This window comes from Schistocerca gregaria, chromosome 2, assembly GCF_023897955.1.
Source record: "Schistocerca gregaria isolate iqSchGreg1 chromosome 2, iqSchGreg1.2, whole genome shotgun sequence".
Lineage (NCBI taxonomy): Eukaryota > Metazoa > Arthropoda > Insecta > Orthoptera > Acrididae > Schistocerca > Schistocerca gregaria.
The window spans coordinates 176,698,517-176,723,865 of NC_064921.1; the positions used below are offsets into that span (position 1 = coordinate 176,698,517).

Below are 25,349 nucleotides of genomic sequence, written 5' to 3' on the forward strand. Positions count from 1 at the left end.
ACCTATGCCCCTGGAGCTTCGCTCTACTGTTGGGCGGCAGGGAGGTGGGGGGGGGGGGGGGGGGCAGGGAGCTGCGTGGGAATCTCCGTCACCAGATTGAGCGAACAGAGCACATTGTTGTTTATTCCGTCAGAGAAAACAGATACTGTTGTTTATTCTTTGTTTTATTTGTGTTTATTTGTTTTTAGAAAAATCTTCGCTCATTGTATGGAATTGCGTGAGCCTTTTGCGAACACAGTTATAGCTTCCCTGAAACAATGTTTATTAATTTCATGGTTACTGAAGAGCGCTATAAAGGAAATTCTTTACGTTTCGTGTAACATAAATTTCCCTGACATTGCCAGTGTGTTTACTACAACAACATGACAATTATTTTTTACTTATTCTTTCACCACATATTACATTTTATGTAAACACTAATTACTGAAAAAAGCATTAATACATACAAGTATGTTTATCAAACCGGATTTAAACTGATGAAATGAAGTTGCAGAAAAATACGTGAGGCATTGTGTTTTACTGTTACTTCCTTCCTCACGCAAACCAAGATCATCCTCCACCACCCCTAAAATGGCCCTAATCTTAGCTGTTGGACTAAAAACACATTTCACATCACGTTTCCGCAGCATACGACCAAACCAGTTGGAAATGCTAACTGCATGAGGAAAAAATACCGTTGACTTTGGTGCCACCTCGTTATTAGCATCACTCACTGACTCACTGTTTGCCTTTAGAGCAACGCCTGTCTGATCTATCTTTCACTAAAGTCATTCTCAAGGAAGGTAATTTCAAAGTGTTTTAACTAAGGCGACATACTTTCAGAGTCTGAGATAACGTTGGCTTACGTACCAAAGTACGAAGTGCCTCTTCACACTGACCCGGATGGTGACAGATATCAGCCTGAAGATACAGGTCAATGTGTGTCGGCTTCCTGTAAACAGTTCTTCACAGCGTACAATCAACACCTTCCTCCTGGTCAAGGGAACGCGTCATCTCAGACCTTTAAAGAGTCTAAACTGACAGTATTACTTGACTGCCTGTACAGATAGTGCAAATTCATGTAGATCTTGCTACTATTCAAATTATTAAGATTTATACGAATAATACCATTAAAATGAAAAATAAGAGAAATATTGCGCAAGTCAACTATGAGAAATTTAGATCACTACACTAATGAAAATGTTAACTATCTATTGTTTTAAAATTATGCCTATAGGAATTTTACACTCTCTGCTACCACATAGACTCCACAGAGACTATAGTGCATTCCATTTTTGAATGGACCCCCTACAGAGACCGTAAGTATTGTTTGCTGAGGCTCTCAGGCTACTCGTCAGATGTTCACAACATTTCAATAAAATGCCTGTTCGTCATCTCCAGACGAATATGTTGACTCTCGATGAAATTCTCCAGCACGGTAGTAATCGTCATGTTGATGACGACTTAGTACACCTTCTTTCGTAACAAAGTCCCCCTCGCAGATTATTCATGTCTATCGTGAGGTTATACCAGTCACAATTGGGGGTTATGGTGCGAGGACTTAGGTGTGCAGTCTGAGGCAAAAAAAAAAAAAAAAAAAAAAAATGGTTCAAATGGCTCTGAGCACTATGGGACTTAACATCTATGGTCATCAGTCCCCTAGAACTTAGAACTACTTAAACCTAACTAACCTAAAGACATCACGCAACACCTAGTCATCACGAGGCAGAGAAAAATCCCTGACCCCGCCGGGAATCGAACCCGGGAACCCGAGCGTTGGAAGCGAGAACGTTACCGCACGACCACGAGCTGCAGACAGTCTGAGGCACATGAAAGAGAAGAATGGTGGTTGTACAAGTATTATGTGGGTGTACTGCGCAGATCTGTGTTGCTCAGATTAATGCCGTACACCATCAACAGATGCACTGGGAGTTGCGTTTGGGGTTCTGCCTCTATACCGCTGCGTCAGAGAAGGAGCACATTTACTAACTGAATAAAGTGTGAGTTCTTCACCTTCTCGAAACACTACTGATCATTCATTTTGAAAGCAATCGGATCTTTCGAAAGGAGACAACTTACAAACGGATCACACCCGGAAAAGAATGGAACCGTGAGTCTACTGCCCGTGACATGCTTGTAACTGACTGCCACAAAAAATTAATTAATATTTATGGCAATACCTTCTGCAGTAAAAAGCGATATCCATTTATATTGTTTATTAAACATCAGACAATATAAACTGTCTGTTTCCTTTTCATTCATATTGAAAAACTCCCGAATCAAAATCCGTTTAATTCAGAGAGGTCACAGTTTGAAGCTTTCAGGGAGATTTAAACTGCGTGCCGCACCGGCCCGCGAACGCGAGAACTTTGCCTTTCGCAGCTAAGTAGAGACCTGATCCGGCACGCAGTCTTGTTCCGGCAGCAAGTTTTATATCAGCGCACAATCCGCAGCAGAGAGTCAAAATTCGTCCTAGAAGCCACAATTTGTTCATTCTGGCTCGGTGCAGAACTGATTATAAATATAATCACCTCGACTATAAATTTTTCCGTGGGCATTGACCACGCTATCAGTGGGTATTCACATAGAATGCGTAAGTTGGCATCTGGTCCAGTGGATTTACTTTTGCTCAAATATTCTTCAATTCGCATCTTTTAATTACGCTATATGTACCAAATAACATACCCAGCAATATAAATTTCGAAATACTTACCACCTCATCTTTCACGAGTTCATTTCCCGTGATTCTGTGGCCAGATGTTAACCGAGCTGATCTCAACTTCTAACTCCAAAACCACCGCTGACTCCGCGTATTCCCTGCTTCAAGCACTGTCAGCGCGACACGATAGTATTCTGGCCTCCAGAAAAAGAGTCCCAACAGCAAAAATGTACTAGGAGGTGAGGCTCACCAGTATCCCCAAGCTAAGTCAAAGAGTACATGCTCGAAAGTAACTCCTCTCGCAAAGGTAGCTCACATCAAGTAAATGAAATGTCCGAGACTCGAGAGCCGGCCCTTGTGACCCAGCGGTTCTAGGTGCTTCAACCCGGAACCGCACTACTTCTACGGTCGCAGGTTCGAATCCTGCCTCTGTCATCTACATCTACATATATACTCCGCAAGCCACCCAACGGTGTGTGGCGGAGGGCACTTTACGTGCCACTGTCATTACCTCTCTTTCCTGTTCCAGTCTCGTATGGTTCGCGGGAAGAACGACTGTCTGAAAGCCTCCGTGCGCGCTCTAATCTCTTTAATTTTACATTCGTGATCTCCTCAGGAGGTATAAGTAGGGGGAAGCAATATATTCGATACCTCATCCAGAAACACACCCTCTCGAAACCTGGCGAGCAAAGCTACACCGCGATGCAGAGCGCCTCTCTGGCAGAGTTTGCACTTGAGTTTGGAAATATCGAAAGAGAATTCACTAGAGAAAACAGTAAATGTTCAAGGAGACAGAATGGTCGGTGAAATTCAAGTTGCTTCCAATAGCCACATATAAAAGTAGAAAATATTAGTCAAGCTTTCGAAACTTTAGTTTCTTCCTTAAAGAGGAAGGAGAGACAGATTGGACAGCAGGGTCAGCTCACTTTCGAGCTTACTGATCACTGACTCTGCTCGTTGTCACAACAGCTGGGTCCCTGTACACCTTATGTCTAACCTGCCCTAGTTTCCATCTTTCCCCAACGAACTATCTTTCTATCTTGAGGAGTGAAGCAATAGTTTTTTTTCAATCTTTGTACTTGTCTGTCGGCAGACTTTCATCTGTTGAAAGTTAGTTTTTGGCCAGCTATTCTGCCTCCTAGTAATTTTACAGAACATCAGCTACCATCCATCGTCATGAGACACTAAAGGCAATGTCTCGGTCATGTAGCCATCCTTCTCTGGTCTACGCCATCTTTGTCATGTGGTTTTAGTTGCGGCAGTTCATTCTACTCACAACTGTACTATGGATGTTCTGTGTCTGCCCTATGATATTTTTCTTAGGGATTTTCCTTCTAATGTGTTTTTTATGAATCAATTTTTCCTAATTAGGTGCGCAGTTGACGTAGTTTTTTTTGGTGTATCATTCAGATCAGTGCCGTTCTCTATTAAATTTCTTTTAGTATTTGTTCATTCGATTTTCTTTCGAACCGGATTGTTTTTGTGACTACTCTTCAGATTCACGTCTCTGATACTCATAATTTTTTCTCTTCTCATTTCTCCAGAGTCCACCCTTCATAACAGTAGCTTAAAACACTCCAAATCACTTTCTCGATGAATTTCTTTTTTTTCTTTCTATTCTGACTTGGTTAAATTGCTCTTGTTTCTGAAGGCTTTTTTAGTCACTGAAGTTCTTCCTTTAATACACTGTACACACTGGACAGCCAAAGAAACTGGTATACCTGCCTAGTACAGTGTAGGACCCCCGCAGACACGCAGAACTGCCGCACCACGACGTGCCATGCACTCGACTAATGTCTGAAGTAGTGCTGCAGGAAACTGACACCACGATCCTGTAGGGCTGTCCACAAATCATAAGAGTACGAGGGAGTGGTGAACATCACGTTGCGTGGCATCCAGATATGCTCAATAATGTTCATTGTAAGGTGTCAGGCAAATCCAACACCTTACATGAAAACCCTGACATGATAAGCAAATCCAGTAGTATGTCACATAGCTCGGAATAAATCGTGACATTAAATTAACCAAAGTAATAAAAGTAACGAGTGAGCAAGTGGAATACCACAGACTAACACAAGAATGCCTAAATGCATGTCGTACCTTCCCACCGTGAGGCAGACGCAGTTCCGAGGGGAGAAACGAGGACAGAAGCCGAGAGCAGAACCGTGTTAAGCTAGATAACGGAGGGGATGGGCACCCACGCGGCGAGCCTACCTGTACGACTATACAACCCGCACGTTTTAGCGTGAGGCTTTTTCGCGTCTCAGGTATGTCAAGGACAACCCCCAGTCCATGTTAAAAGCTAGAGCCCTCCAGAAAAGCAGTATAGATCTTACGATAACACAAAAATGGCCACTGCCACCCGCAAGTTTTAGCGTGAGACTTTTTCGCGTGTCTGTTACATTAGGATCACTCCCCAGCCCATGTTAAAAGATAGAGCCCTCCAGAAGAGCAGTATAGATCTTACGATAACGCTAAAAGGACCACACTAGCTGCAGGTTTTAGCGTGAGACTTTTTAGCGTCTCTGTTGCGTTGCAAACTTTAAAAACATTGCCCCACCACGAAAAGTATAACGTTTCTCATTGGATTGACAGAATTTTTGTAGGCGGAGCTTAAGGTTAACATTGAGACCCTGATTGGTCAGATGAAAACACAGCCAGATAGTTTTTTTTAAAACCAACTTCGGTAAATTGTAGTAAGGAGAAGTTCCGGGAGTTAGTTCCGAGACGGCGGGCTGGGTGGCTGCTGCGCCGGCCGCTGCCGCCCTGACGCTGCTTAGACACCGACAAGGTAATGAACGCACGCGATGCCGCATTTTTGAGCGCATAAGGCTTCACTCAGAACTGCAGAAGTCTCATCTGTTACACCCCTTTTTTCCGTAAAACTAATGGTGATCGTTAATTAAAACTCATGGTGTTCACATTTGCCACTTGAAGAACAGATCTGAAACGCGATGATTTTTCTTTTATATAGTTATTGAGAAGCCACATCAGCCACTGTAATTTACGACAAGTTGGATAAGTTATTAAAGATAATTGAGGGTCACTGTAGACCATTTTGATAGTTTTCTCTTTTGTGAAACTTAAATTAAACCTAGATTATAGATGTGATATGGCATAGGTCATCCTTCGATCGATTGTAGAACTTGGAAACCCATTTAGGGAATATTCGTTCACATTTTTGTTGAACGCAGTTGGTTTTTACCATTCTGTATTAAAACATTTCCTTCTATAAATAGTGCAATTTATAAACGATGTTTTGTGATTAGAATAAATTTCCAGTGGTAAACTTAACTGCTTTTTCGACGTTATTTTACCAGCTAACTAAAAATAGGAAAGCCTTGAACCCTTTCCACTATATTTAGTTAGAATTAAGATTCTTTTACAGGGAGTGCAGTGGAGCTGACGCTGAGATCATTAAGCATTTGATTATATCATCGCTAGTCTCACTGAACTCTTCTGAATTCTACATGTCATGTGTGGTCTGGCGTCTCCTTACCAGCAACAGGTCCCAGGTTCAAACTAGTTCCCTAAAAAACACGCTCAGAGCGTCGTTGCGCGAAAGTGGTAGGGAGACACGATATAGAACAAACAGACACCACCATGAATGTTTAGATCATGTCTGGGGAGTATGGTGGCCAGAGGAAGTGTTTAAATTCAGAAGCGTGCTCCTGGAGCCACTCTGTAGCAATTCTGTACGTGAGGGATGTAGCATTGTCCTGCAGGAATTGTCCAAATCCGTCGGAATGCGCAATGGACGTGAATGGATGCAGGTGATCAGACAGGATGCTTAGGTACGTGTCATCTATCAGGGTCGTATCTAGATGTATTAGGGGTCCCACATCACTCCAACTGCACACCACCTACACGGTCACAAACCCTCCAACAGCTTGAACAGTCCCCTGCAGACATATAGGGATCCATGGATTCGTGAAGTTGTCTCCATACCCACACACGTCCATCAGCTCAATACAATCTGAAACGAGACGTGGCTGACCAGGCAAAATGTTTGCAGTCATCAACAGTCCAATGTCGATGTTGACAGGCCGAGGCGAGGCGTAAAGCTTTGTGTCGTGCCCTCATCAAGGGTAAGAAAGCCCATATCGACGATGCTTCAGTGAATGGTTCGAAAGCTGACACTAGTTGATGGCCCAGCTCTGAAATTTGCAGCAGTTTGCGGTAGGATTGCACTCCTGGCACATTGAGCGATTCTCTTGAGCCGTCGTTGGTCCTGTTGTTGCAAGATCTTTTTCCGGTCGCAACGATGTCGGAGATTTGACGTTTTACCAGATTCCTGATATTCACGGGACACTCGTGAAGTGGTCATACGGAAAAATCCCCACTTCATGGCTACCTCGGAGATACTCAGTCCCATCGCTCGTGCGCCAACTATAACACCATATTCAAACTCACTTAAATCTTGATAAACAGCAGTAACCGACGTAACAACTGTGTCAGACACTTGTTGTCTTACATAGGCGTTGCCGACCAAATGGTTCAAATGGCTCTCAGCACTATGGGACTTAACTTCTGCGGTCATCAGTCCCCTAGAACTTAGAACTACTTAAACCTAACCTACCTAAGGACATCACACACTTCCATTCCCGAGGCAGGATTCGAACCTGCGACCGTAGCGGTCGCGCGATTCCAGACTGTAGCGCCTAGAACCACTCGGCCACTCCGGCTAGCCCGTTGCCGACCGCATCGCCGTATTCTGCCTGGTTACATACGCCTGTATTTGAATACGCACGCCGATACGAGTTTTTTTGGGTGATTCAGTGTATTTCTGTTGTCGTCTGCTATTGAAGTTCCCAAGTATCAAACTTATTTACTTGTAGTAGCACGATGGGGCTTCAAAAAGCAATTATTATTGTGGATCGGGTACCTTATATTAAAGTGACGCAAATACTTGACACCATTTTTTGAAAGAACGTCACCAGATCTCTGGAAGCAGTAGTTGGAACGTTCTACCAGATACTCAGTTCCTCAATGACAGAATCCACTTCGTGATCATGGAGCCATTCGAGGACTGCTGTGTGAATGCCCTTAGCGTTGGAAGTCTGCGACTGCTGCCAGTCGATTCCTTGATTGCCTGGACGTCATCTGTGATCAATGTCGACGACCTAGCTTCCTGATGAGCATCACTCAAGTCTTCACGTCCTTGGTCAAATAATTACCATTATTTCACTACTGATGTGCATGGTATGGGGTTCGTTCTATATACCACCAGAATTTCACGCTGAATCTGTGGTCAAATTAGATTTTTGCCCACAAGAATTGTACTGTCCAGCGTACTTCAACTCTGGAACACATTTCCGAGGTTGCACCAATTCAGTCACTCACTGCGATGCTCCTCGTAAATGTAACACAGCAGAACTATGTCTACGGGATACCAAGAACATGTATTCTCTTACAACGAAGCACCACTCTTGTTGCACAATTGTCTTAGTTAGGGGCAATATGTGTAACCTACTTTTTGAACTCTGTTGTATTTCCAACCTCAGCTTTTGCCTTTTCATGTCTGTTTGATTTATCTATTGCCATTCTTTTAGTCCTGTTTGTATTCACCTTCACTCTGTGGTTGCCCAAAGTATTGGACAACATATAGTTCACGTTCTTCTCATAATTTTGCTAAGACTACTATCTCATTAACAAATCGCATACACTAGTTTAAATGAATGGAAACTGTATTTTTATTTTAAATTTAATCTCCATCTATGTTACGGTCTTAATAAATAATATTAGTATTTTCTTTCAGGTACAGAGAGAACATGAGGAGGATGTCAGAGATATTCCGCGAGCATCAGGTGGACTCCTTGGAGCGCGCCGTGTGGTGGGTGGAGTACGTGATACGTCACAAGGGGGCCCCGCACATGCGCAGTGCTGCCCTCGACCTGCACTGGTGGCAGTTTCTGCTGCTCGACGTCATCGCCTTCATACTGGTGGCAGCGACTGCCGTAGCTGGTGCCACGTTCTACATCGTGCGGGGAGTGATTGTGACGGTGAAGAAGGGTTTTAGACAGAAAGAAAAAAAGCAGTGACAGATCCTCTGTGTTCTTTAACAATAGAATCCTAGTACACTTCATCAGTGCTTGCGCCCATTTCTCAGCATTCTTATTTAATTTTTCGACTGGAGTTTTTACTGTCTCACATAGCGTCTAGGAGTGTCCGTGTGTAAAATGGAAAAGTACCAAATGTTATTGTGATGGTTTGAACATAAGAAAAATAGTTGCTGTTTGATTGCAGGAAATTTTATGTATACAAATGAAAACAATTTATTGACGACCTGCTTAAATGTGTGCGATCACGCTAAGATAATCACCTTTAACCGTTCTGTGATCTTTCTTTTATAGTACATTGTTGTACTTTTTCAAGTACACTGTTGTGGGTATTCCTATTGGACTACTACAGTTGATACACAAGTTCAAGGGGAATTTTCTAGACTTCTTCAAAGGAAGAGTAGTGTTACAGCACAGTTCTGATGCATTTCGCACGTTAGTCATCAGACATCAAGCACAAGTAAATTCCTTTCCATGAACATAAAATGTACTATACTTACCTTGTAATAAAATTCTTCTGCCTTAGCCGGCCGGAGTGGCCGAGTGGTTCTAGGCGCTACAGTCTGGAACCGCGCGACGGCTATGGTCGCAATTTCGAATCCTGCCTCGGGCATGGATGTGTGTCATGTACTTGGGTTAGTTAAGTTTAAGTAGTTCTAAGTTCTAGGGGACTGATGACCTCGGAAGTTATGTCCCATAGTGCTCAGAGCCATTTGAACCATCTTCTGCCTTATCAACTTATGGGGTTGGACTTCGAATGTTAGAAATTCCTGAGAACAACATGTGATTTATTTATAGGCGATAAGTTTTTATTTGAAAGAGCAAAACAAATGCGAAGTGCCTTATCGTCGAAGAGCCAGAGAATACATAGAAAGGCTGCCCCACGTTACATAGCGCAATAACTGCTGGATCCTTGTTGAATCACCATGTCATGTGTTTAAGCAAAAGTAATTGCAGCAAGCCTCAGTTAAACGAGGTGTTTGCTATGATTCCTTAATGGTAGCAGCTGAACGCTGAGATTATTAAGTAGCAAAAAAGTGAATGTCCTTACAGATCATGATCCACAAGTTTTAACTCTAAAAGATTTTTGTGCTGCAACACATGTTAAATATAGCTATCAACATTTTAGGAAAGCTGATCCAGCTGCTGTAGAGACCTTTGTAAACCTTATCAAAGAACAAGAGTGGCAAGATGTTTATAGTGCTGATACAGTAGACGATAAATATAATGCTTTCCTCAAGACTTTTCTCGTGCTCGTTGAAAGTTGCTTTCCGGTAGAACGTTCAAAACATGGTACTAGCACAAACAGGCAGCCTGGGTAGCTGACTATAGGGATAAGAATATCCTGTAGAACAAAGTGGCAATTATATAAAAGCAGGCCGAAGTGGCCGTGCGGTTCTGGCGCTGCAGTCTGGAACCGCGAGACCGCTACGGTCGCAGGTTCGAATCCTGCCTCGGGCATGGATGTGTGTGATGTCCTTAGGTTAGTTAGGTTTAACTAGTTCTAAGTTCTAGGGGACTAATGACCACAGAAGTTGAGTCCCATAGTACTCAGAGGCATTTGAATGATATAAAAACGTTAGAAACAGTCAATATCTAAATGCATCAGCCCCTTAGAAACAGTATTGTAAGGTGCTTAAAAAGTTATTAGGAAGGCAAAAAGTATGTGGTATGCAGATAGAATAGCTAAGTCTTAGGATGAAATTAAAAAAGTAAAGGAAGTGTTTGACCTGCAGAGACAGGTCGAGGATATAGAATCAGCACATAGTGGGAATGTCGCATATATGTACAGTATTTAATAATCACTTTCTGAATATGGCAGGTGAAATAAATAGAAACCTCGTCCCAACAGGGAATCATATAGCGCTCCTATAAAAAAGTCTTCCGAGACTGTTACCTGAAATGCTCCTTCATGATACTGACAAGAGGGAGATTGAGTTAATAATTAAATCACTGAAGACCAAGAACTCTCATGGATATGACGGGGTATCTAGCAGAATAAATGGTTTAAATGGCTCTGAGTGCTATGAGACTTAACTTCTGAGGTCATCAGTCGCCTAGAACTTAGAACTAATTAAACCTAACTAACCTAAGGACATCACACATATCCATGCCCGAGGCAGGATTCGAACCTGCGACCGTAGCGGTCGCTCGGCTCCAGACTGTAGCGCCTAGAACCGCACGGCCACTCCGGCTGGCTCTAGCAGAATACTGAAGTATTGTTCTATGTATGTTAGCCCAGTACTTAGCCATATCTAACTTTTCCTTTAGGAGTGGTCGGTTTCCTGACCGATTAAAGTACTCGGTTTGGAAGCCACTTTATAAAAAGGGAGACAGGGATAATGTTGACAATTATAGACCTATTTCTATGCCATCGGTGTTTGCAAAAGTTATCGAGAACGTTGTACACTCCTGGAAATGGAAAAAAGAACACATTGACACCGGTGTGTCAGACCCACCATACTTGCTCCGGACACTGCGAGAGGGCTGTAGAAGCAATGATCACACGCACAGCACAGCGGACACACCAGGAACCGCGGTGTTGGACGTCGAATGGCGCTAGCTGCGCAGCATTTGTGCACCGCCGACGTCAGTGTCAGCCAGTTTGCCGTGGCATACGGAGCTCCATCGCAGTCTTTAACACTAGTAGCATGCCGCGACAGCGTGGACGTGAACCGTATGTGCAGTTGACGGACTTTGAGCGAGGGCGTATAGTGGGCATGCGGGAGGCCGGGTGGACGTACCGCCGAATTGCTCGACACGTGGGGCGTGAGGTCTCCACAGTACATCGATGTTGTCGCCAGTGGTCGGCGGAAGGTGCACGTGCCCGTCGACCTGGGACCGGACCGCAGCGACGCACGGATGCACGCCAAGACTGTAGGATCCTCCGCAGTGCCGTAGGGGACCGCACCGCCACTTCCCAGCAAATTAGGGACACTGTTGCTCCTGGGGTATCGGCGAGGACCATTCGCAACCGTCTCCATGAAGCTGGGCTACGGTCCCGCACACCGTTAGGCCGTCTTCCGCTCACGCCCCAACATCGTGCAGCCCGCCTCCAGTGGTGTCGCGACAGGCGTGAATGGAGGGACGAATGGAGATGTGTCGTCTTCAGCTATGAGAGTCGCTTCTGCCTTGGTGCCAATGATGGTCGTATGCGTGTTTGGCGCCGTGCAGGTGAGCGCCACAATCAGGACTGCATACGACCGAGGCACACAGGGCCAACACCCAGCATCATGGTGTGGGGAGCGATCTCCTACACTGGCCGTACACCTCTGGTGATCGTCGAGGGGACACTGAATAGTGCACGGTACATCCAAACCGTCATCGAACCCATCGTTCTACCATTCCTAGACCGGCAAGGGAACTTGCTGTTCCAAAAGGACAATGCACGTCCGAATGTATCCCGTGCCACCCAACGTACTCTAGAAGGTGTAAGTCAACTACCCTGGCCAGCAAGATCTCCGGATCTGTTCCCCATTGAGCATGTTTGGGACTGGATGAAGCGTCGTCTCACGTGGTCTGCACGTCCAGCACGAACGCTGGTCCAACTGAGGCGCCAGGTGGAAATGGCATGGCAAGCCGTTCCACAGGACTACATCCAGCATCTCTACGATCGTGTCCATGGGAGAATAGCAGCCTGCATTGCTGCGAAAGGTGGATATACACTGTACTAGTGCCGACATTGTGCATGAACTGTAGCCTGTGTCTATGTGCCTGTGGTTCTGTCAGTGTGATCATGTGACGTATCTGAACCCAGGAATGTGTCAATAAAGTTTCCCCTTCCAGGGACAATGAATTCATGGTGTTCTTATTTCAATTTTCAGGAGTGTATATACAAGGCTACTGGAGCATTTAAATTCACTTAATTTGCTGTCAAATGTACAGTTCGGTTTTAGAAATGGTTTAACAACTGAAAATGCTATATTCTCTTTTCTCTGTGAAGTTTTGGACGGATTAAGTAAAACATTGCGAACGATAGGTGTTTTCTTCGATTTAACGAAGGCTTTTGACTGTGTTGACTACAAAATATTACTGCAGAAGTTGGACCATTATGGAGTGGGGGGAGTACCTTACAATTGGTTCGCCTCTTACTTTAAGAACAGAAATCAGATGCTAATTTTCCGTAATATTGAGAGTGGTAGTGATGTTCAGTCCCAATGGGGCACTGTTAAGTGGGGCGACCCCCAAGAGTCGGTGCTGGGGCTACTGCTGTATCTTATTTATACAAATGATATGCCTCCTAGTACTACAGGTAATTCAAAAATATTTCTGATGGCTGATGACACCAGGATGGTAGAGAAGGATCTTGTGTGTAATATTGAATCATTATCAAATAATGTAGTTCATGAAATAAGTTCGTGGCTTGTGGAAAATATTTTGATGCTAAATCACAGTAAGACTCATATTTTACAGTTTCTAATTCTAATTCAACAAGAAATGATTTTTGATCAGACAGAGTGGGCATATTATAAACGAAACGGATCAGTTCAAGTTGCTAGGCGTTCGGATAGATAGTAAGCTGTTATGGAAAGCCCATGTTCAGGATCTTGTTCAGAAACTAAATGCTGCTTTATTTATCGTTAGAACAGTATCTGAAATAAGTGACAATTCAACATGAAAAGTAGTCTACTTCGCATATTTTCATACGCTTATGTCATATGGTATTATTTTTTTGGGTAATGCTTCTGATTCAAAAAGGGTATTTTTGTCTCAAAAACGGGCTGTTCGAGCTATTTGTGGTGTAAGTTCGAGAAACTCTTGTCGACCCCTATTCAATAGTCTGGGAATTCTGACATTGCCCTCACAGTATATTTTTTTTAATGTCGTTTGTTGTTAGCAATATTAGCTTATTCCCATGAGTTAGCAGCTTTCACTCAGTTAATACTAGGCAGAAATCAAATCTGCATGTGGAATGCACTTCCTTGACTCTTGTGCAGAAAGGAGTGCAGTATTCTGCTGCATCCATTTTCAATAAGCTACCACAAGAACTCAAAAATCTTATCAGTAGCCCAAAAGCTTTGAAATCTAAACTGAAGAGTTTCATCATGGTTCACTCCTTCTATTCTGTCGAGGAGCTCTTGGAAGAGCTGAAAAATTAAGCAAATTCCAGTGTTACATTGTTGATTTTCTTTATTTAAACTTACGAATTGTCGCCTGAATACGTTTCTTGTATTTTATTTTATCTGTTACTACTATCGTGTTATAATTTCATGTGTTGACTCGTTACATGACCATGGAGACTTCTCCTTAATTTGGTCTCATGGAACAATAAATAAATAAGAAAATAAAAAAAAGTAAACACTTGCTCTGACACGACGCACTACAATAGAGATGTGGTAACGTAATAAGGAATAACAAATAACATTTACTAAGCGTACGTTACAAATGGTACTTTGGTACAGTTCTATGCGTGGCACTTGATGTACTCAACCCGATACAATGATATTTAATAACTTTTCTGCCTCTTGCCAATATATACACTGATAAGCTAAAACAGTATGTCCTCGAGGTTGGATGCCGCCTGGTGAGGTTTGGGCACGTGATGCATTATGAAAGTAACAAGTAGAGAAATTGATTGTGTTAGTGACTTTGCCGAAGGACAGATTATTATTATGCAAAGCCCGTGAACGAGTATCTCGACAACCAGCTTCGCTGGTCAAATGTTCACCTGCTACTGTCGTGAGCATCTACATGAAGGGGTAGGAGAAAAGTGAAACTACCACTAGGCGCTAAATGGTTGGACGTTCAGGACTCCTCACAGAACGAGAGGTTTGCAGGCTTGTCTGCTCTGTAAAGAAGAGTATATGGTGATCTCTGGCAAGTCTGACGTCTGGTGCATGTACAAGTGTTTCGGAGGATGCTGTTCATCGTACATTTGTAAAAATTGAGCTCTGCGGCAGATCACCCCTAAGTGTTCACATGCTGACCCAACGATATCGCCAGTTACGATTGCAGTGGGTACGGCACAATCGGGACTCAATCGTCGATCAATGGAAACGTGTCGGCTCTGGGGGTGAACCACGTTTTCGCTACACTAGATCTATGGTCGTCTCCAAAATCGCTGTCATCAAGGTGAATGGTGGCTCGACTTGTGGATTGGGAGACATTCCCCTGCGCTGGGATATATGAAATGAAATGTCGTGTGACGACGGCCTCCCGTCGGGTAGACCGTTCGTCTGGTGCAAGTCTTTCGATTTAACGCCACTTCGGCGACTTGCGCGTCGATGGGGATGAAATGATGATGATTAGGACAACACAACACCCAGTCCCTGAACGGAGAAAATCTCCGACCCAGCTGGGAATCGAACCCGGGCCCTTTGGATTAACAGTCCGTCGCGCTGACCACTCAGCTACCGGGGGCTGACTGCGCTGGGATGGGCCCGGTGGTTGTAACTGAAGACACTCTGATAGTTGCAAAACCACCTGCGTCCCTTCATGCTTGATAACTTTCCCGAGGGCGATGTCATCTTTCAGCAGTATAACTGTCCGCGACTCGCACCCATAACCATGCTACAGTGGTTTGAGGAGCATTATTGAATTCATATTGATATCTCGGTAGCAAAACTCGCCTGATGTAAATCCTATGGAATCTATCTGGGTCGCTATCTACATCTATATCCATACTCCGCAAGCCAGCTGACTTTGAGTACCTCTATCGGTTCTCCCTTCTATTACGGCATCGCATCAGGCGTCATCACTGCGTACGCAAATCAGAGGAACGTTATTTACGCGAGTTATATGATTTGTGTGTAAACGTGTAATGCCACAAACATCCACAAACCTACCAACAAATTGTCGGATCAGTGATACGCAGAAAGAGTGATGTATTCGTTCCAAAGACGGACAAACAAGCTATTAAGCAGGTGGTCACAATGTTTTGACTCGTCAGTGTATTATTGTCACTATGACTGAATGTAATTTTGTAGGCATTCTGCAGTGATCCATGTTCCCCGAAAACAGTGATTTCTAAGTCGGAGGAAGTCTTCGGAGTACTTTACTGAGCGAGCTGCAGACACTGAAGTGTCTCACAGCTGGTATGGAATTGTGCTTCCACAGCACATCATGTTTTGATGTGTGTTGTCAGAAGAATTCCCATGTTTGCCAGTACAAGAGAGAAGCAAAGTAGTTCATAGTTGGCAGTGTCCCCTATTCACTGCTGCCCACCCTGCTGGCAGCCATAACCAATGCGTTGGAGGACGTGGTGTGGAAGCAAGAAGAGTTCCAGGTTTGTGATCGCCATCCGGATGTTGCCGCTCGGAACTGAAGGGCGCCAGGCGAGTGGTTATGCTTGTGGGTGAGTGCATTTCGTGATACTTCTTTCTGGTACACAATAATATCACTAGCTGTTTCCTTGTCCTTACCTGCAACTAAATTAAAATCCGCCCGAACAGGTCTCGAAAGACCCTAACGATACTGACTGTTGATAGAGTCTTTATTTCTCAATCGAGTAGCTCCTCAATTTGCCTCACAAGGTCTTATTGAATCCTGCTTGCCAATAGCGCTCGGCAGACCACACGCCCAAGCCTGACAGCGCTTAACTACGGTGATCTGATGGGAACACGTGTCATCACTGTGGCAAGGCCGATGGCCGAGTTTCTTATCTGCAATGAGTCATAAGGTAAATAAGATAGGTCTGGCGTGAAACATGTGCAGCTTAAGCTGCACTGTACCCCAGCTGTCCAAGCAATGATATATTACGATCACTATAATGAATTAAATTTCAGCTCTGCCATACTATAAATTAAATAGAACGTGGCCGAACATTTTGTTATGTCGATAGCCAGCAACAAGTTCAGCCTTGTATCTGCTATACTTTTAAAGGTACATAAAACATAGAGAACAACCGAATTTAGAATCCGTAACCTCCTGATAGGTTCATAAGTGTTAGCTAACAGTAAGCGGAGAAGTTTCAGGATATATACAGCTCTTCAGTTCCAGCGAAATAAGTTCCCAGTAAAACAATTATTTTACGAAATATTTTTATCTTCATTGACATTATGTTTTATGTTAAACAGTGTTTCATTAGTTTTATTACTTGGGTGAATGAAGGAATAAGTTGATATGTATGTGACATTTGAATCAACAGTTGAAGCTGAGTACGTACAAGCGCTGTAACCCAGACGTGACATACTGATTATAAGGCATACTGATATAAGTAAGGAAAACTGTGAACTGTGATGTACCCAGATTACGAGACATCGCTATCATAATACAAAGTTCAGTGTTTCAGACAATTGATATAAACCAAGGGAGTATAGATGTATTAAAGTGAATCTTAAATCGTAGATTGACATGCATATTGCATCCTTGGTTAGTAAAGCGATACATACTACATATCTCACGTGATTGTAATCCAACTCGGCATTTTCTCAACTAACAGGGGAAGTGCTCTAATGGCTGCAAGCAGAATGAGTAGAAATTCCCCCACCAACAAATGCTGTTTTTGATGACGAGAGTTGTCTGTACCAGTGGCAAAAGCCTCTACGAAGTTATACCTGATGCTAGCGATAGTTGCCACTGCATTACCACAAATAAACATGTTTCCGAGTCTTGGGTCAGTCGACTAATGGCAAAAATCCGACCCAGTAAATTGGGTGGCGAATCGGTTTACACATAATTATAGACGCCACCATAAAGAAGCACTTGTAAAATATAGTTGTACCTCAGGTTTAAAACATTGGCCACAAACCTAAAGAGTGATTTTCCCGATGTGAGACATATGTGGGAGTAGTAGTACGTATGTTGCCGCTGTACAGATGCTCTGATTCTGGGTATGTTCCATGTTTTAATAGAACCTTAACCAAACTTACTTTATCAGAACAGAAATAATCCACGCTAAGAGGAAAAACTTTCTAAAGATCTACACTACTGTACATTAAAATTGCTACAACACGATGACGTGCTACAGACGCGAAATTTAACCGACAGGAGAAAGATGCTGTGATATGCAAATGATAAGCGTTTCAGAGCATTCACTCAAGGTTGGCGCCGGTGGCGACGCCTACAACGTGCTGACATGAGGAAAGTTTTCAACCGATTTCTCATACACAAGCAGCAGTTGACCGGCGTTGCCTGGTGAAACGTTGTTGTGATGCCTCGTGTAAGGAGGAGAAATGCGTACCATCAAGTTTCCGACTTTGATAAAGGTCGGATTGTAGCCTATCACGATTGCGGTTTATCGTATCACGACATTACTGCTCGCGTTGGTCGAGATCCAATGACTGTTAGCAGAACATGGAATCGGTGGGTTCAGAAGCGTTATACGGAACGCCGTGCTGGATCCCAACGGCCTAATATCACTAGCAGTCGAGATGACAGACATCATATCCGCATGGCTGTATCGGATCGTGCAGCCACGTCTCGATCCCTGAGTCAACAGTTGGGGACGTTTGCAAGACAACCACCATGTGCACTAACAGACGACGTTTGCAGCAGCATGGATTATCAGCTCGGAGACCATGGCTGCTGTTACCCTTGACGTTGCATCACGGACAGCAGCGCCTGCGATGGTGTACTCAATGACGAACCTGGGTGCACGAACGGCAAAACGTCATTTTTTCGGATGAATCGAGATTCTGTTTACAGCATCATGTGATCGCATCCGTGTTTGGCGACATCGCGGTGAACGCACATTGGAACCGCGTATTCGTCATCGCGATACTGTCGTATCACCCGGCGTGATGGTATGCGGTGCCATTGGTTACACGTCTTGGTCACCTCTTCTTCGCATTGACGGCACTTTCAACAGTGGACGTTACATTTCAGATGTGTTACGATCCGTGGTTCTACCCTTCATTCTACCCTTGCGAAACCCTACATTTCAGCAGGATAATGCACGACCGCATGTTGCAGGTCCTGTACGGGCCTTTCTGGATACAGAAAATGTTCGACTGCTGCCCTGGCCAGCACATTGTCCTGATCTCTCACCAATTGAAAACGTGTGGTCAATGGTGGCCGAGCAACTGACTCGACACAATACGCCAGTCACTACTCTTGATGAACTGTGGTATCGTGTTGAAGCTGCATGGCCAGCTGTACCTGTACACGCCATTCAAGCTCTGTTTGACTTAATGCCCAGGCATGTGAAGCCGTTATTATGGCCAGAGGTGGTTGTTCTGGGTACTTATTTCTCAGGCTCTATGCACCCAAATTGGGTGAAAATGTAATCACAGTTTTAGTATAATATATTTGTCCAATGAATACCCGTTTATCATCTGCATGTCTCTTGGTGTAGCAATTTTAATGGCTAGTAGTGCATGTACTGTATGTGTACTATGCCTCTACACAAGAAACACAGTGACGCATGCAATACATAGGCCTGTCCCGTGTCAGCAGGCAGTTGTCTCTCCAAGCTCACTTAAAATTACTTCCAGGTGCCTTGCGGCACTCTGCCACATGAAACGAACGTTAGTGTCTCGCCTAGAATCGCCCTTCATGACAAACTAAACCTGGATATATATTTGACAGTACCATATAATACTATTTCGTCTTTCTTAACCATCTCTTCTTGCTGGTTTATAGGTATAAAATAAAAAATAACTGAAAGCACCCTGAGAATTCCTCCCAGTAGACACAACGGCAAATGACGGTAGTGGCACCCATGCAGCTTATACTGCAAACACCGATGATGGAAGTACTTCAGAGTATGTGGTCTTTTTGTCATCCCTCTAAATTTGGTTATACTTGAAAGCCAGCTGTTAACCGCAAGCACAACTACACTATATTGTTCGTACTGCGACGTGGGTACCCCAAGGTCACGGTAAGGGATTAGGAGCAGATCCACCAGCAATGACAAGAAACTCGCATGTATCCTTTCTATGCACAGTGTTATTCTAAACACCAAAGCGCAAGCTTAGAGAGAAAATTTAATGGTGTACATTGTTTAAAATATCAGCCCCGATGAGTTTAAAGTTCTATATGTCACTCTTAACAAAGTGTAATCAGCCTGCCAACTGTAAATAAGAACGGAAGTAAAAAACGTAGTAATGCCTGTTAAGTATTAACGTAAGTTATCTAATCGTGCAGGTTCATCAAATGTGTGGGTGACAACGATATCGTTTTTTAAGTAGAACTGAGACGAGCATTGTGACAAAATAAGACGAGCAATCTAGACTTTGGCACAACCACACACAAAACAGTGTAGTCATTTGAACCATATGCTACCAGAAGCTATACAATACTACATACAATCATATCCTATGTCACGTGGAATAGCAGACCAAACACTCAGAAGACGTATCAAACTACTAATATTGTCTATACTCATAGTGTACGGCTCTGAAGTATGGTAACCTTTCTTAGAGGACATAGCCGACTCACAACCAGCATCCTTACCTAAACCTAACATACATATTCGTTAGTAAAAGTCCCAAAAACCATTATTTTACACTGTGCCAACTGTACGAGTTTGTATAATTGATATACACGTTAAATAATGCAAAACTGTACAGGGTGGTCATTTGATAGAGACCGGGCCAAATATCTCATGAAATAACCGTCAAACGAAAAAACTACAAAGAAAGAAACTCAACTAGCTTGAAGGGGGAAAAGATGGCGCTTTGGTTGGCCCGCTAGATGGCGCTGTCATAGGTCAAATGGATATCCACAGCGTTTTTCAAATAGGAACCCCCATTTTTATTACATATTCGTGTAGTACGTAAAGAAATAGGAATGTTTTAGTTGAACCACAATTCTCGCTTTGGGATAGATGGCGCCATAATAGTCACAAACTGTAAGTACGTGGTATCACGTAACATTCCGCCAGTGCGAACGGTATTTGCTTCGTGATACACTACCCGTCTTAAAATGGACCGTTTACCAATTGCGGAAAAGGTCGATATCGTGTTGATGTATGGCTATTGTGATCAAAATGCTCAACGGGCGCGTCATATGTATGCTGCTCGGTATACTGGACGACATCATCCAAGTGTCGGACCGTTCGCCGGGCAGTTACATTATTTAAGGAAACAGGAAGTGCTCAGCCACATGTGTAACGTCAACCACGACCTGAAACAAATGATCATGCCCAAGTAGGTGTTTTAGCTGCTATCGTGGCTAATCCGCACATCAATAGCAGACAAATTGCTCGAGAATCGGGAATCTCAAAAACGTCGATGTTGAGAATGCTACATCAACATCGATTGTACCCGTACCATATTTCTATGCACTAGGAATTGCAAGGCGACGACTTTGAACGTCGTGTACAGTTCTGCCACTGGGCACAAGAGAAATTACGGGACGATGACAGGTTTTCGCACGCGTTCTATTCAGCGACGAAGCGTCAATCACCAACAGCGGTAACGTAAATCGGCATAATATGTACTATTGGGCAAAGTAAAATCGACGATGGCTGCGACAAGCGGAACATCAGTGACCTTGGCGGGTTAATGTATGTTGCAGCATTATGGGAGGAACGATAATTGACCCCCATTTTATCGATGGCAATCTCAATGGTGCAATGTATGCTGATTTCCTACATAACGTTCTACCGATGTTACTACAAGATGTCTCACTGCATGACAGAATGGCGATGTACTTCCAACATGGTGGATGTCCGGCACATAGCTTGCGTGCGATTGAAGCGGTATGCAATTGCATATTTTATGACAGGTGGATTGGTGGTCGAAGCACCATACCATGGCCCGCACGTTCAAAGGCTCTGACGTCCCCGGATTTCTTTCTGTAGGGAAAGTTGAAGGGTATTTGCAACCATGAACCACCGACAACGCCTGACAACATGCGTCAGTGCATTGTCAATGCTTGTGCGAACATTACGGAAGGCGAACTATTCGCTGTTGAGAAGAATGTCGTTACATGTACTGCCAAATGCATTGATGTTGACGGACATGATTTTGAGCATTTATTGCATTAATGTGGTGTTTACAGGTAATCACGCTGTAACAGCATGCGTTCTCAGGTACATGTATCACGTTGGAACAACCGAAATAAAATGTTCAAACGTACCTACGTTCTGTATTTTAATTTAAAAAACCTACCTGTTACCAACTATTCCTCTAAAATTGTGAGCCATATATTTGTGACTATTACAGCGCCGTCTACAAAAAGCGAAAAAAGTGGTCCAAGTAAAACATTCATATTTCTTTACGTACTACACGAATATGTAATTAAAAATGGGGGTTCCTATTTTAAAAAACGCAGTTGGTATCCTATGGGAGCGCCATCTAGCGGGCCAACCATAGCGCCATCTGGTTTCCCCCTTCAAGCTAGACAAGTTTCGTTCTTTGTAGTTTTTTAGTTTGATGCTTATTTCGTGAGATATTTGGCCCGGTCACGATCAATGGACCACCTGTAGACAGGCAGATAACAGTTCGTATTAGACCGCCATCTACCATTCACAGCCTAGTCTTGTGCCATAATTGCTTTGTGATTCATGACGTGGTGAAGATGGAGCCTAAAATATATTTCTTCAGCTTTATGATAATAATATGACCAATGTGCATAATACATGTATCTTCTACTCGAAGCTGACACAATATTTCGTCAGAACATTCATTTTAACGGTTGACAGCTTCCACTCCGTATCTTCTACTCGAAGCTGACACAATATTTCGTCAGAACATTCATTTTAACGGTTGACAGCTTCCACTCCGTATCTTCTACTCGAAGCTGGCAATATTTCGTCAGAACATTCATTTTAACAGTTGATACCTTCCACTCTGTAGCAAGAGTATTTGTTTATTCAAATAATAATAATAATAATAATAATAATAATAATACTTGGCAGTACAATGTTAAACTTTAAAACCGTAGCACGACAACAGACGCTCGTTGCCTGGCAGATAATGATGAACGACGGATATGAGATTGAGATATCAAGACGTCTCGCCAGTTCAGCAGAGGTCGACATCCAACAGCTACATCGGCCGACCACGTGACAGTAGCCTTCAGACACGTTCTTCGGAGAGCTCTCGACAGTCAGAACCCTCGAAGCCTGGCAAGGATGCGCTATGAGCTATCGACCAATAAGCATCTTTTCTGCACTGTCAAAACCGTTTGAGAGACTGTACATAATGCGTCACCAGAGTTACGGTGACATGAAAGTGCTCCTACTACACAACTAATTCAGTTTCAAGCGTGCCCACGACACAGCTCAGCAGCCCCTAAGCCTAATTGTAGAAACCAATCAAGCAGTGTAACGTCGAGAATATGTCACTCCCGTCTTCCTTAATGTTTTACGAGCTTTTGTTTCTGTATGGCGTGATGTCCTCTTATAAAAGACATTTGTGCAAGGGGCCCCATGTCACAAGTCAAGCTACTACAGAGACGCGCCTACAAGGAAAAGGTTTTCACGTACGAACCGACTGCGGTGTCCCCACATGCTGTCTGATGGACACAGGTGTTTCCCAGGGCTGTGCACTCGGCCCGCTGTTTACTTGATCTTCACAGCGGATCTACCTCAGATCGATCGAGTACAACTTGTTTTATATGCTGACGACATCGCTGTACTCACGCACAGCATGAACACAGACTTGGTACTCCGATGACAGACTCAGGCATCCAACGACTGCTGAGTGGGCAAGGAAATGACGACTCTCACAAGAGTATCACAGTTATTCAGGAGGTGGTACTCAGAGATTTAGAAAAAGTAGTGGTGCGAGACCAACCCGCTGAATGATCCCTACATCAAGTATCTTGGCGTCACGTTGTTGTACATAAGATTGATATGGTGCCAACACGTTCTCCTAGTCAGAGAAAATACATTCAAAGAAAAAGGGAACTTCGCCCCCTCTTAAACTCCACAGCTTGTCTTCCTTGAGACCTTGGGATTACCGTACATAAAATTATGGTGTTGACAATACTGGAATATGCTGCTGCTGTATGCGGCGATCAGAATTTGACGTGCACCTCCTGCACACAGTAGATATAGGCGCCTTAAAACCACCGCTAGAAGTACCTTCCTGGTTACGATTTATGGCTCGTTTATAGCTTTTTAGGTGGTGTCTTGATACACCGTATTCAAGCCTCTTGATTTTCTTTAAAATTTCTTCGATGCATTTTCTCCTCCATTTGTTTCATCGTTTTTCTTTCACTTTAAATGCGAACATTTTTAGGTTAGGCTTTACCGTGACTGTTATTGTTTGCACAGCATCTTTCTCTTTTGCTCTTGTTATTATATTGCCATTACATAGGGTTTGTCCGTAATGTAATGCGACTGGGCATGGTAAAAGGAATTTATTGATCCATTCGGTACATACTGTTAAAATTCTTCAAATTATTCTCCTTGGGCGTCGATACACCTCTGCCGACACGATTCCCACTCAGTTAAGACACCATGGAAGTCAGCTGCCGTAACCTATTTCAGAGACAGTGTGACAGCCTGCTGGTTGGCGGGAACATCGTCGAAATGGTGATCTTATGCTTTTTTTGGGCTTTGGAAACAGAAAAAGTCTGATGCGCTCATATCAGGGCTGTACGATGGCTGCGGTAAGGCTGCAACTGCTATCCGGGTCATGTAGGAGGCCACTGCGAAGACGATGTGGGGTAGAGTGTTGCCGTGGTGGTGTTTCCATCGACCGGCAAGCTCTGGTCGACCGAGCGAGATGGCGCAGTGGTTAGACACTAGACTCGCATTCGGAAGGACGACGGTTCAATCACGCGTCCGGCCATCCTGATTTGGGTTTTCTGTGATTTCCCTAAATCGCTCCAGGCAAATGTCGGGATGGTTCCTTTGAAAGGGCACGGCTGACTTCTTCCCCCGTCCTTCCCTAATCCAATGAGACCGATGACCTCGCAGTCTGTTCTACTCCCCCCCCCCCAAAAAAAAAAAAAAACCTCCGGTCGCTCCCATTGGACGGCTGTGTGCAGGTGAACTAGAATTCCTTCTTGAAAATGGAAATGATAGTTCGTCCCGGAGGTACAAAATCTTTCTGGGCCACCCCACGAGTGTGAAAAAGGCCACGAACATTGATTTTACCTTGAAATTAGGCATTCTCGTTTTCTAAGGCGCGGGGAGTTCGAAATGCGCCTCTCCAATCTCTGACCCTTGGTTTAGGGGTCGTACTGCGACACTAATGATTCGTCTCATGTTATAAAAGGCCATTTCACTTTCTAACTGTTCCAGCATCTCGCGGTAGATGTTAGCTTGTTGTTTTAGTTCACCACACAAATTTCGCCCTAATTTTCCACATGCACAAATTTTCAGAATTAATTTTTTGAACCACTGTTTTGCACATATTGAGGTATATGGCGAGTATTCTTACACTCAAATGATGGTCGAAGCCTACGAGATTTTTCACTTCAGCCACATTTTCGTCCACACCACCTGTTGAAGATTACGCACCATGTCTTCAACGGTCCCTGTTCGTTATGACCCGAAAATCTGGGTCGTCAACAAGCGCCCTCTTTGCAACTCTCCTAACCCAATCCAAGCGTCTCGGAAGAAGTTTTACTCAGGTGAAAAGCAAAATGTTGCTAAAGCGAACGCTCCATTTTTCATGTTTTATGTGGTGACAAAAACTAAAAAATTTGCGACACGCCTGATCCTCATTGCGTCAGGGCTTTGACTGCCACCCGGGGCATTACTTACCTTAAACGCCCCTCCCCCTCACCCCCCCCCCCCTCGCAAATCCCCCTCCCCCTGTCGTTCACCTCTTGGTCTCATCACATGTCCATACTATTCTAAATGTAATTTT

At 43.8% G+C, this 25,349-nt stretch overlaps 1 protein-coding gene across 2 annotated transcripts in view; it reads left to right on the forward strand.

Moving 5' to 3' along the window:
- The window catches only part of LOC126336628 (UDP-glycosyltransferase UGT5-like), a 192,442-nt gene extending 183,519 nt beyond the window's left edge, over positions 1-8,923 (forward strand). For both annotated transcript variants that reach the window (XM_050000521.1, XM_050000520.1), the window contains exon 7: positions 8,397-8,923. In XM_050000521.1, the coding sequence (XP_049856478.1) occupies positions 8,397-8,679 (283 nt within the window). In that variant the 3' untranslated portion in view covers positions 8,680-8,923. The remainder of the gene's footprint in view (positions 1-8,396) is intronic.
- The last annotated feature ends 16,426 nt before the right edge of the window (positions 8,924-25,349 follow it).